This window comes from Myxocyprinus asiaticus, chromosome 19, assembly GCF_019703515.2.
Source record: "Myxocyprinus asiaticus isolate MX2 ecotype Aquarium Trade chromosome 19, UBuf_Myxa_2, whole genome shotgun sequence".
Taxonomy (NCBI): Eukaryota; Metazoa; Chordata; class Actinopteri; order Cypriniformes; family Catostomidae; genus Myxocyprinus; species Myxocyprinus asiaticus.
Window position 1 is genome coordinate 20,362,070 of NC_059362.1, and position 13,709 is coordinate 20,375,778.

General features: G+C 39.7%; 1 protein-coding gene across 1 annotated transcript in view; it reads right to left on the bottom strand.

Annotated features, from left to right (window-relative positions):
- Window positions 1–13,121, bottom strand: part of ptk2bb (protein tyrosine kinase 2 beta, b) — a 31,620-nt gene extending 18,499 nt beyond the window's left edge. The window contains exons 1-8 of the mRNA XM_051644604.1: window positions 12,974–13,121; window positions 6,743–6,996; window positions 6,452–6,630; window positions 6,280–6,367; window positions 6,089–6,168; window positions 5,469–5,531; window positions 5,315–5,369; window positions 974–1,114 (exon numbers count right to left, since the gene is read on the bottom strand). Of these exons, the coding sequence (XP_051500564.1) occupies window positions 974–1,114; window positions 5,315–5,369; window positions 5,469–5,531; window positions 6,089–6,168; window positions 6,280–6,367; window positions 6,452–6,630; window positions 6,743–6,934 (798 nt within the window). The 5' untranslated portion in view covers window positions 6,935–6,996; window positions 12,974–13,121. The remainder of the gene's footprint in view (window positions 1–973; window positions 1,115–5,314; window positions 5,370–5,468; window positions 5,532–6,088; window positions 6,169–6,279; window positions 6,368–6,451; window positions 6,631–6,742; window positions 6,997–12,973) is intronic.
- Between the last annotated feature and the right edge of the window lie 588 nt (window positions 13,122–13,709).

Sequence of the window (13,709 nt, forward strand, 5' to 3'; positions counted from 1 at the left end):
ACAATCCAGTGCATTGGTGGCATGTAACACCTGGCAAACAGGTGCAATGCTCTTTTACTCGTCTCACGCACAAAAACTCAATGCAAATATGCAGTAAAAAAATAATATAGAAGCTGTAAACACATTGTTTATTTTTTAGAATATTTATGTAATGTGCTGATACCTCATTTTGTATAATGTACCTGGTGTTTTGTCTTAACGTACATTATTTTAATTATCCAGGCATTAAAAATAGCAGTGAGGTTCGGCAATTCCTTTGTCTACTCTTGTAGTTTGGACTAAGTTCGTAGTAAAATACTGCATTAAAAAAAACTCTTTACATGCAAATTGTCTTTACAAACAAATAGTATTTACAACGAGTGTAGACAAACAAATTGCCAAACCTCACTGCTTATTTATTGCAAGTATAAAATAACACATAAAGTATTCCTTTAACAGTGCTCTTTTTCTCATGACGCACAAGAAACCCTGAATTCAATACAAATATGCAATAATTAAAAAAAGGAAATACCATGAAGCTGTGTGTTCTTTTATATAATGTTTAATGTTATGCATCATATTTTATGCCATACCTGTTTTACTTAATGTACATTATTTCAAGTGTATTTATATCACTGTACCTTGTGTTGTATTATTCAGGCATTAAAAAAAGTGAAGCTGGGTTCGGGAATATGTTTGGAATATACTCATAGCAAAATACATGATTAAATATGAAGACAGAAGATGTGTAATGAATGCAACAGTACTCTTTTCTCATCTTACTCACACACACACAAAAAAGATTTTATATTCCTCTTAATGCATCAAAATAAAAGTCTTAAATGCGTTCAATATTATTAATTTTATTAATTTCGGTCTCGGTGTGAAAAGACCTTTCGTCGGCAGTTCGTCTCTCAAATTTGTCACGAATTTGGTGAGAATAGGTATTATGTCATGTGGAAAATACCTATGGTTGGGCCATGTAGGAACTTACCACTAGTTCGCAGGGGTAGACTTCTTCGTCAAAGTTTGAGAATTCTCCAAAGGTCTCGAAGAACTTAACCATACACTCGTCTTCTTTAAGTATAGCATACTGCTGAAACGTCTGCTGAATGAGCTTCCTTAATTGCTTAGGCTGTTAAAACCAAAATTCAGTTGTAGATTTTCAGTTTGACTGGGTTATACTTAACTCTCATAAATTGAGTACTGACAAAGTAAAATGCAAGTAAAATGCAAAGGGTTCTTAATGAGTTCCTTCATGTAGAAACATGATATATTTAATCAAATTTGTATCTGCCAAGTAGATATGAAATATGAGATATGAGTCATAGCTCCAGCATTTCCAACCAGAACAGCTATTTGTATCTCTTCCTTTCAATTAGTGTGATACATGCCAATCATCATTATAGATAAATGGAGTTTCCAACTGAGTATTTAGAGTAATAAAAACTTAAGTATTTAAGCAACTTACTGTATGAAAACTGCTGATTTACAAGAGATTACAGAATAACATTTAACATCAAATCATATTTGTACCATTGGACAGTGGAAAACGTCATGGTTACTTTCGTAACCTCTGTTCCCTGATGGAGGGAACGAGACATTGTGTCAATGTAGTGACACTAGGGGTCACTCTTGGGAGCCCCAAACACCTCTGCTTTTTTGAAAAAAGGCCAATGGGAATTGGCGAGTGGAATTTGCATGCCACTCCCCCGGACATACGGGTATAAAAGGAGCTGGTATGCAACCACTCATTCAGGTTTTGTGCTGAGGAGCCGAGACCAGGTCCCGGTCATTTCAGCGGGTAGTTCAGCGTTGTGGCAAGAGGGACACAACGTCTCGTTCCCTCCATCAGGGAACAGAGGTTATGAAAGTAACCATGACATTCCCTATCTGTCACTCACTCGACGTTGTGTCGATGTAGTGACACGAGGGGTCCCTATTCAAAACGCCACAACTATCTGAACTGTGTTATGTGAACTGGCGGTGTATGATGGGGAGACTGCTGTGTGCCTCGTAGCCAGTGCACCAGGCCATCACGTAACCTCCCCCAACACTCTTATGAGTGTCGAACGGTCCTTCAGGAACAAGTTGACTGCCCAACGATAGGGACAGGCTAGCCCAGCCGAGGCCTCTTTTCCTCTCTTTTCTCCCCAAAAGGAGTGGAATTTGTTAACCAACTGGGAGCCATAAGTGTCTGCATCGGGGGGTGTCCCTCCCAAGGGGAAGACACCGTGGAGACCACACCCCGCCCAAAAAGGGGGGGGGGGGATTTTGAGTGGAATACATCACATGGTCTTACCGAGTCTTGTCGGAAGTATGTCATGTGGAGAGGTCCCATGGTAGGTCCTACCCAAAGGGGGAGGAGTTTCTACAAAGCCTGGTGACTGGGGGCAGAGGGGCCTCTGCCCAAGGAAGACGCAGTTTACCGACAGGGAAATGATTTTGCGGAAGATATCACTTGGGGTCGCCTTCGGGGAACCAGCACATGTGGAGCACCTACCTCAGTACAGGGTCTCATTAGCACACATACTGGGCCGGCAGCGAGTTTCTCCACAAACTCAACTGCCAGAGGGCTAAGGAGGAAAGTCATCCAGGGATCACAGTCTGTGAACACGACTGGGAGTCAAGAGCGCATGTCTTCACCTCAAGGGAGGGGAAAGGCGTTATGCGCAAGCGGTACACCCGGCCAGCTGTCCTGGAAATTACCAGCTTGTGCCTGCCAATACACGGGACGAGACCGGCTCAACCTGGAGATTGTAGAACCTCGCAAAGGTGTTGGGTGCTGCCCAGCCCGCTGCTCTGCAGATATCTGCCAAAGAGGCGCCACTGGCCAGGGCCCAGGAGGCTGCCACACTCCTGGTAGAGTGGGCTCGTAACCCCGTAGGGGGTAGCATGTCCTGAGCCTGATATGCCATCGTGTTGGTGTCAGTGACCCAGTGGACTATCCTGTTTGGAGACAGCGTTTCCTTTCCGCTGTCCACCAAAGCAGACAAAGAGCTGCTCAGAGCTTCTAAAGCTCTGCGTGCGATCCAAATAGATGTGTAAAGCTCGCACCGGACACAGCAACGCAAAGGCTGGGTCTGCCTCCTCCTGGGGCAGCGCTTGCAGGTTCACCACCTGATCCCTAAAAGGGGTCGTGGGAACCTTGGGCACATAGCCCGGTTGGGGTCTCAGGATCACGTGAGAGTAACCCGGACCAAACTCCAGGCACGATTCGCTGACAGAGAACGCTTGCAGGTCCCCTACCCTCTTGATGGAAGTAAGCGCAGTCAGGAGGGCAGTCTTCAAAGAGAGTGCCTTAAGCTCAGCTGACTCCAAGGGCTCAAAGGGAGCTCCCCGTAGACCCCGAAGGACTACAGAGAGGTCCCACGAGGGGACGAGGCGTGGTCTGGAGGGATTCAACCTCCTAGCGCCTCTCAGGAACCTGATGATTCAGCCATGCTTCCCCAAGTACTTACCATCTACTGCATTGTGATGAGCCGAAATAGCGGCTACATACACCTTCAAGGTGGAGGGGGACAGCCGCCCCTCCAGCCTCTCCTGCAGGAAAGAAAGCATCGATCCGACTGCGCATCTCTGGGGGTCTTTGTGTCGGGAAGAGCACCACTTAGCGAACAGACGCCGCTTCAAGGCATACAGGCGCCTCGTAGAGGGAGCCCTAGCTTGAGTGATCGTGTCTACCACCGCGGGTGGTAGGCCACTTAGGTCTTCCACGTCCCGTCCAAGGGCCAGACGTGGAGCGCGGGTGCCAGATGGTGCCCCATCCCTGAGAAAGAAGGTCCTTCCTCAGGGGAATTCGCCGGGGGGCTGTCACAAGGAGAACCACGTCTGGGTGGGCCAGTAGGGTGCTACTAGGATGATCTGCTCCTCGTCCTCCCTGACCTTGCACAGGGTCTGTGCAAGTAGGCTCACTGGGGGAAACGCGTATTTGCGAAGTCCAGGAGGCCAGCTGTGTGCCAGAGCATCTATACCGAGGGGTGCCTTGGTCAAGGCGTACCAAAGCGGGCAGTGGGAGGATTCCCGGGAAGCAAACAGGTCTACCTGTGCTCAACTGAATCAACTTCAAATCAGCTGGACCACCTGAGGGTGGAGTCTCCACTCTCCCCTGAGGATAAACTGACGTGACAGCGCATCCGCTGCGGTGTTGAGGTCACCCGGGATGTGAGTGGCTTGTAGCGACTTGAGGTGCTGCTGACTCCAGAGGAGGAGACGGCGGGCGAGTTGTGACATGCAACGGGAGCGCAGACCGCCTTGATGGTTGATGTACATTACCATCGCTGTGTTGTCCGTCCGGACCAACACGTGCTTGCCCTGGATCAACGACCAGAACCTCCACAGGGAGAGCAGTACTGCCAACAACTCTAGGCAGTTGATGTGCCAACGCAGCCGCGGGCCAGTCCAGGGGCCTCATATGCATCAACCCGAGCAGTGTGGCCGCTGCTGAGGATGCCATATGCCCCTGGAGCCTCTGAAAAAATTTCAGTGGAACCGCTGTCCTCTGTCTGAATGCCTTCAGACAGTTCAGCACTGACTGTGCACACTCGTTCGTGAGGCGCGCCGTCATCGAAACTGAGTCCAACTCCAAACCAAGAAAAGAGATGCTCTGAACCGGGGAGAGCTTGCTCTTTTCCCAGTTGAACCGCAGCCCAAGTCGGCTGAGCTGCTGGAGCATGAGGTCCCTGTGTGCGCATATCAACTCTCGAGAGTGAGCTAGGATTAGCCAGTCGTCGACGTCAACATTGCCATGGTCATGTTCTCGCAATGAGGACATGATCCATCCACGAACGATGTCTCCGCGTGGGCAGCGCCCAGACACGTAAGACAGCGATCGTGGCCGTCAGAAGCGGAGAGATAACGACCGCAACCAGAAATAACACACAAACGGAAAGGCATCTTTAAAAAGACGTTCCATGTGTGCCGCTCTTTTTGTGAATGAAAATATACTCTTTTAGAATATACTCTCTTTTTTCGCTCTGCCGAAGCACCCAGGGGCGTTCTCTGCACTCCATGGGTGCAGAGGGGGAGAAGCCGCTGAAATGCGCTGTAAATCCAGCAGTTTTGAGGTGCGTCTTTGGAGGGAAATTGAATTCAGTGCACTGAATACAACCGCTCGGCTCCGAAGAGAAAATCTGAATGAGTGGTTGCATACCAGCTCCTTTTATACCGGGGGAGTGGCATGCAAATTCCACTCGCCAATTCCCATTGGCCTTTTTTCAAAAAAGCAGAGGTTTGGGGCTCCCAAGAATGACCCCTAGTGTCACTACATCGACACAACGTCGAGTGAGTGACAGATAGGGAACAGACTAATGTGTTAATGAAACAAAAACTTAACCTTCATACTGTCAATAAGTCCCTTAGGAAAGAACAGGTCAAGACCAACATCTTTTCTGTTAAAGAGCACAAAGCCACCATATTAGCAAATCGACTTTGATTCATCTTTCTCAAGCATACACTGAATAATTAATACATTAATAATATGAACTTACTCTAGCAAGTCAAAATTGGACTTTTTCTCTAGACCTTTTGCATTCATGTCTTTATAAAACCTCCTGAAAGACAGAGTAAAAAAAAACAGTTATATTAACATTACATCGCAACACAACAATTCAATAAAAATCTAACCAAAAGTACTGTAAAATAAATGTAAACTTTCTAGCTTTAGTCCTAGGCAAACTTTGTATATGTAGAACTGTAAAAACTTACAGTACTAACTCTATTTAATGGTCAGGATGTCTTGCAAATTACACTTAGGTATTAGACTATATAAAAAAAATTACAATAAGGTTCCATTTGTTAACATTAGTAAACAACATTAGTTAACATGAACTAACAATGAACAATACTTTTACAGCATTTATTCATCTTGATTAATGTTAATTTTAACATATAGTACTACATTTTTTAAATCAAAAGTTGTATATGTTAACATTAGTAATGCACTATATGAATTAACATGAACTAACAATGAACAATTGTATTTTTACTATTATTTATTTTATTAACAAAGATGAATAAATGCTGTAAAAATATATATATTTTTTATTGTTAGTTCATGATACCTAATGCATTATCATAATTATTGTGTTACCAAAAAATAGTTATTTACCTGATCTCTAAACAGCCCAGCTGAAGTGCCATTCCATCACTAACTTTGTTAGCATGATGCTGCATGTAATCACTGCGCACCTACCACAAACAGGTGAAAAACCTGTTTTAATTATTGACCAAATAGCATAGCAAAGTACACTCTACATACAACCACAGTGAGGAAGAAGATCTGGAATAATGTCTGCTGACCTGCTGATAGAAATATAGCAGGAAGGTTCTGTCTTCTTTTAACTTCTTCATGTAATCGGTTGGTATGTAGCGAATTCTAAGGTCATATCTGAAATAAATAAATAAATTTTTATGGAAAACTCCAAATAATGAACAGCATAAAAAGCACAAGATTATTGTTATTTTCCCTTGCCTCCACTCTGCCTCAGCATGATGGCTCTCGTAGCGTTGTTCCACCTCTCCTACAGTCAGGTCTGGGTGTAACCAGTGGAGCTCCTCAGATTTAAGGTGTTTGAGCCTCAGCCCAAAGCAGTCTGGGTTCTGCACATTTGGGCCCAAGCGCCCACTATTCAGAATAGACTGGATGATGGTCTGATTTAGAAGGAAAATATCAATTAGTATAGTATAGATAATTTATTCCAACATTAGGAATATTATCATTAGGAGCACATTGGTTCAGTTCTTCCAATCATATATACTGTACCTTGATCTTCCATGAGCTGTCACATTTAACCAGTTTAAAGTTCTTGCTGATGTTGCTGCTGCTACTGAAGCATACTTTGATGATCTTCATAGGGCCACCTTCTCCAACAGGACCCAGGTCAGGGCTTTTGATGCCCCCATCCCAGTCCTGGGTAGGTACCTTCCAGGAAAGGGTGGTTATATCACCTGCCATCTCCAAGTAATGTCCCTCAAAGTTGTCCGTACACCACTACACTATCATCTCATCTGTAGACACTGTCAACAACATGGCTCATAGTTAGTCAAAGTATTTGTGTCATGTGCTACTAAGACATCAAATACATCATTCATTCAGTAGAATAGTATCAGAGTATATGGACACACTTTATATTAGATGTCTTTAACTACTATGTACTTAAGCATTGATACAATGTACTTATTATGTACATACATGTTGTTGAATTGTACTTACATGTAAAGTACCTGCACTTAATTAAATCTGTAGTTACAGTGTTAACCTTAACCTCTAATCTTAAACCAAACCATACCCCAACCCTTACTAACCCTAATCTAAACCCTAACCCAAAATACACTTCATACAAAATCAAAGAACAAATGGGTGTGATGCCATTTTAAACAAAATCTGGCCAAAAAGACGATATTTTTGCATTCATTTCTTTGGTTTATAACCAACGGTTAAATTGGGCCAACATGGTCCGGAATGGCGTTCCGGCACCTTCGATTCCAAAAAGAAAAAAATGCTTGTTTGTCAATCCATCCCATTTATTGTATTCTGCGATGCTGTTTTTGTTTGATCCCCTTGACACATTCTATCTCTATTTAGCGAGTGTATTTGTCCAAAAGTATTTCAAGCTCATTATGATTCGCTCTAGTCAGTTGTGGACGCTGGAGAGGCAGCATATTTGAGAGCGGCACCAGACCGCGTATCCCCACATAGACACGCGTTCCGCTTCGGTACCGCGCCGTGGTCCAATCTCTGATTCATAGAAATCGCGTAATATGGAATCAACTGCTCACCCGTTTCTTAGATCCACTGATATGCAGTAGTGATTTGCTTAGTTTTGTTAAAAAGCTGTATACATGAAGGGGTTTTGAATCAGGAATCAATCACATCCAAAGCAACATCAGATCACAATATCATAGGTCAACAACTTGAGAACAAAAGACCACTCGACCAACACACTAAAAGGTTTCACTATTATTTGTATATTGATTTTTACTCCATTTTTGTTGATTCAGCATTTATTTTGTGGGGTTTTTTTCCTTTGGGAATTTTTTTCTAGCAAATATACTGTGGGATTCACTATAGTGAAAATGCTTCTTTACGAGGCAGTGAAGAATTTTAAACTCTTATAATTTAATGCAAATGTTTTCATTACCAATTATATTATCACAATAACAATTTGAGTAAAAGGTAGTCATGCAGAAGGTGTTTATTTCCCCCTTTAAGAACAATGAGCATTTACTTTTAAATTGTAACATTAGATATAAATTTGGCCGATTTTATAAGATGACTCCCAATGGACAAGAAAGTAACTTGTCCCAGCTGTCATCTGATTTTTATAAAATGTGTAAAATACATGTGATATCATTCTTAATTTTGTTTTTTGTCATCTATTAAACCACATTTTCCATGTAATTATGTATTTTAACAATTAAGTTGAATAATGACATACATAAATATTGATAGACAAATCATTAAAACAGAATCCCAGGCAAATCAATTAATCTGAATGAAAAAACTTCTATGAATTACACACCAAACAGGCCTGTTAATAAATATATATTTAGACATATATATTTGGTGTGTGTGTGTGTTGAATCATCATCAAGTGGTTAAAACAACTTCATAGGGGACGACCAAATGTAATAATTTAATAATCAACCATGGAAAAAACCTATATGACATGTCCCCCTCAATGTCTATAGCAGTTACGGCCCTGCCTAAATCTACCTGTACCTCAACCTCAGTAGCAGCAAATGTGAAACTTGTGAGAATTTTGCAGAACAAAATGTAGTTACACAATAAATAGATTGTATTGTATGTACTGTATTTTAATGTTAGTACATAGTAGTTGAAGACACCTAGTATAAAGTGGGACCTAGTATATTAATACTTAAGTTTTCTAGTTATTCAAGAGAATGAGAAAATCAGAAACCTTGACAAATCTCTGATGTGCTACTGTACAGTACATCACAAAGCATCACACAAAAAATGTTGTGACCATAATATTAAAAGAACCTATCAGACTTATATCAAAAACCTTATTATGTATCATCTACTTACTTCAAGACATTCTTCAAAATCCATTAGACCAAAGTTTGCAGTACGTTTACATGGGCAGTTATAATTGAGCTGCTGCGGGATTTTTTACATAGTCCAGCTACAGTCTTCTTTTCTCTGTCCAAGTATGGTACAGGATCATCCCTACACATTTTTCCTTTTGAAGACTTTACCATCCACTGTGAGAGCTCGTGAAAGCTGAAAGGTGTGGGGCTCAAACATACTGTTTATTCAGAACTCACCTTTTATGTCATTTTTATTGGAAATTCTGTTTGAAGTGATCTTACAGCATGGCTAACATGATAGTTCTCCCTTCGAAGTGCCCTTCAGAGGCTGGTTTGTTCTGTTTGGAATGCAGGAATGTGTGTTGTTGTTGCTCTTCTTCTTTTACTATTCACACTTTTAAAGTCCATGTAAATGCACTGTGTTTGCTTACCCTGGTTTGATAGTATATATATATATATATATATATATATATATATATATATATATATATATATATATATATATATATATATATATAAGTACGACTCTCTGTGCTCTGTCCAAGGGCAAAAAGTCCCCCGCACTTTTCAAGCTAAACACATACCAAGTCCAAATGATGGATTTGTATACAACCCCAAGTCCGAAAAGATGGGACAGTATGAAAAATGCTAATAAAAACAAAAAGGAGTGATTTGTAAATTATATTCACCCACTGCTATATTAAAAGCACCACAACTACACATAATATGATGTTTTACCTTGTGAATTATTTTTTATTTTTTTATGTACAGTAATTTCAAATCAGATGATTGCAACACGCTCCAAAAAAGTTGAGATAGAGGCAATTTAAGACTAATAACAATTTGGCGAGTTGAAACAACAAGGCAATGTGAAACAGGTAAGGCAATTTTGTCATAGTACTGTATACTGTATAAGGAGCCTCCAAAAACAGCCTAGTCCTTCAAGAGCAAGCATCGTTCAAGACTTGTCAATTTGCCAACAGATGCTTCAGCAAATAATCCAGCACTTTGAGAACAATGTTCCACAAAGACAAATTGGATAGATTTTGGGCATTTCATCCCTACAGTGCACAATATAGTTAAAAGATTCAAGGAATCTGGTCAAATCTCGTGTGTAAAGGGCAAGACGAAACCACTCCTGAATGCGCATGATCTCTGATCCCTCAGACGTCACTGTCTTAAAAAATGTCATTCATCTGTAATGGATATCATGAACATGGGCTTTGGATTACTTTAGTAAATCTTTGTTAGTCAACACCACTCGCTGCTGCATCCACAGATGCAAGTTAAGACTTTACTATGCAAAGCAGAAGCCCTACATCAACACTGTCCAGAAGCGCTGCTGACTTCTCTGGGCTTGGTCTCATCTTAGATGGAAAGTAGAACAGTGGAACTGTGTTTTTTAGTCCGAAGAGTCCACATTTCCAAACGTTTTTTAAAAACACAGCCATTGTGTTATCTGGGCCAAAGAGGAAAAGGACCTATAAGCAGATTACTAGCTCTGTGTTAAATATGTAAAGCTATTTTTAATATCAGCTCCTGTTTTTTACCTCTATGTTGGTGTGCAGTCGACAAACTGTAGTAAAAAAGATAGATCTGCTGTGTTCTTAGAACTCTTTTTACTGCATTTTACTGAAGTGAATGGATATGTAGACATGCTTTTTTATACATGAAAATGTACGGATGCTATTGAAACTCATAATTATTATAAGACTATTATTGTTGTCTTTTGATAAAAGTCATGCTCAGCAGCTCACAAACTGTAGGGAAATGATAGATTTGCTTTGTTCTTATAATGCTTAAAACCTCTACTAAAGTCTCTTTGTAGGTCTGTAGACACATATATAAAGGATTACAATTTTCTTTTGATCGTGATTCAGTGACTAACTCATTTCACACAAGACACACACTTGTCACCACCTTCTGGCATCACCAGAAATGGTCACTGAATCATTAAATGGATCTGAACTAATTGTGATGAATGTAGTCAAAACACTTGAGCCACTTGGATACATTTAAATCTCACAATGCACAAGCACAGAGTAAAAAATAAAATTGTGCACATGCACAATTGTCATTATTGCAACTGATTAAATAATTCAGTCTTTTATTGATATGTGTGAAACAGAAGCAAGTGCTCCACAAGATGCCCTTTATTTTTGCAGCTAATTTTGCAATTATTTTGCAATACTTGAATCTTTAAAATACTACAAATATTAAAAGTAAATAATACTTATATATTAATATAATACTTATATATCATACTTATATATTAATATATACTGTAATATATTAATACTGTACTGTAAGTGTTGGGTCTGTGCGAGCCACCTACTGAAAGCTATACCCCCCCTTGAAAGCAGAACTCATCTGAGTCCTACACTTATCAAGAAATTTAAAAATGGACACAACTGCTAAAGCTGATATAAAATGGGGAATTGATTTGCAGTGGGATGACATACACTGTTTTGACATTATTAGTGGGTTTTTGACATAAAATTTGCATTGGAAGATGCTAGTTTACAGAAGCTGTGTGAGTGTATGAGTGTCTGTTTCTGTGCATATGACTGTGTGTATTCTGTTTTAGGGTCTCTCTTGCTGATTTGCTTGCCTAAGGGAACGCATTCCTAGAAGTAAGGCTACATGCCTTTTTAACTCACTCAAGCTTAACTGCCACGCTACCTGTATTTGTGTACGTTAACAAAACAGTCCAGTGAAATATGCATACAGTTCACTAATGACATAACCTTCTTTAATTAAAGTGAGATTAACTATAATCCCTCAATGTTGTTGTTCCCAAATTAGTCATGAATGTCAAAACAAAATGTATCAGCTTCATTTTGTTTTTGTTCCGTCTTTGTCAAGTGACAAATCGTTTGTTTGCACAGAGGCAGAGCTAATGTTTCTAACTTTATCACACTCAGATAAAGTGGACATTGTTGTCAAACTTAAACTTCAAACTGTTGTCAAACTTCATTGCCTGTTTTTCCAGAAGCTCTGAAATGGTTAATCTAACACAGATAACAAGTGTGTGGGATTTGACCTCTGAAGATTATATTTTTTGCAAGCCAACACTAGCTTAGAGCTACAGAGCATAAACAGAGGAAACAGAACTACTGTGGAGCTCTACTTGGAAATGCCATTTTCAAGTAGGCTACCTGAAAAGGGTTCTTGAAACATTTTCTTTTTTATTTAAAACAAAATTATTTTATTTTATTAGCTTCATGTCAAACTGCTCATGTCAATAAAAAAAGTGATCTATATATCTAATCTCTATAATGTTTTATCACTATGCACTGACTGCAAGCAGATAGCAGCTCATCTCTTTGAACTCTTTAAAAGTCAAAAAGCTAAATGTTTCAAAAGATTTCAACAGACTGTGATTTGTTGTTCATATTAGTTTACACCTGACCCAAAAGCAGGCAAAATACTGAGGTAGGTCACTTTCTAGCAGCTAACGTCTATCACAGAAGGGTGAAAAGACTTGAATTAAGTGAGAAACAACAACAACTATTTAATACTACCCTACTAAGTTATGCTAAATCTCTGTCAGTTTTTAAGTGGACAGCGTGGGCAACTTTTGATACACAGCCAGAATCTCTATCAACACGCTCTATGGAGACATTGGAATGCGCGCGCACATAATTGTACCTGCGCAGACTTGCCTTCCCCCAAATCCACACATACATACATTCAACACATACATTTATGTAAAAGAGTCTTAAAGCGAATTATGCCTTAAACTCTGTGGCACTGAGCACGTATCCATATAATGAGTCATTTTGGAAACCTTCTTGAATTCCTGGTGAGAGTTCTGAATTTAATGAGTGACTGTACTATTTAATTAACAATTTGACACGAAAATTCTTGTCAAATAAACAACTTGTGTGACGTTTTGTCCAACGCTGTCAACGCTGTATTAATTTATAGGTAGATAACTCACCTTGCAAAGAGGCGCTCTTGGTTTTCCCCATTTCCTTAAAGCTGAAGTTCCCAAGTCAAAGTCCAGATCTCAGAGAGAGTCAGGTAAAGACACAGTGTAAAGCCACTCCCCAGATCAATCATGCCTGCCTGAGTTACGTGGACTTCCTTCTCTTTGCAGTGCTGAATGTCATCCGTTATAGATGAGAACATGAAAACGATCATCCTTTCATCCTCGCTAACAGTCTTAAAAAAGTGATATGTACAACTTATATTTGAAGCTCTACCCAGTTTACAAAAATCACGTTTTTATTAAGGGTTTAAATTACATTTTATTTGCAATGTACTTAACTATAAAAATAAAAATAAAATAAAAATGTACTGAACTATATATATATATATATATATATATATATATATATATATATATATATATATATATATATATATATATATATATAATACTTTTGTTTGCAGACTTTTTATCTCTTATTTGGAGTCGAAGAGAGTTTTTTATTTTATCTCATACAGTATTTCCTCAACTACTTGTATTTTTTTCTTTTCTTTTTAGAATAAAAGACACTCTTAATAGAGTGTTTTAGCTTATGGAAAACTTCGTCATGAATGAATGCGTTTTAAAGTATGACACGACTGGCATCTTGTGGTCACAGATAGGAACAACTTTTGAGATTGTTCTTAGAAGGTGTTTTTTTCCAAGTACAAAAGAAGAAGAAAGAAAGAAAGAAAAAAAAAAAAAA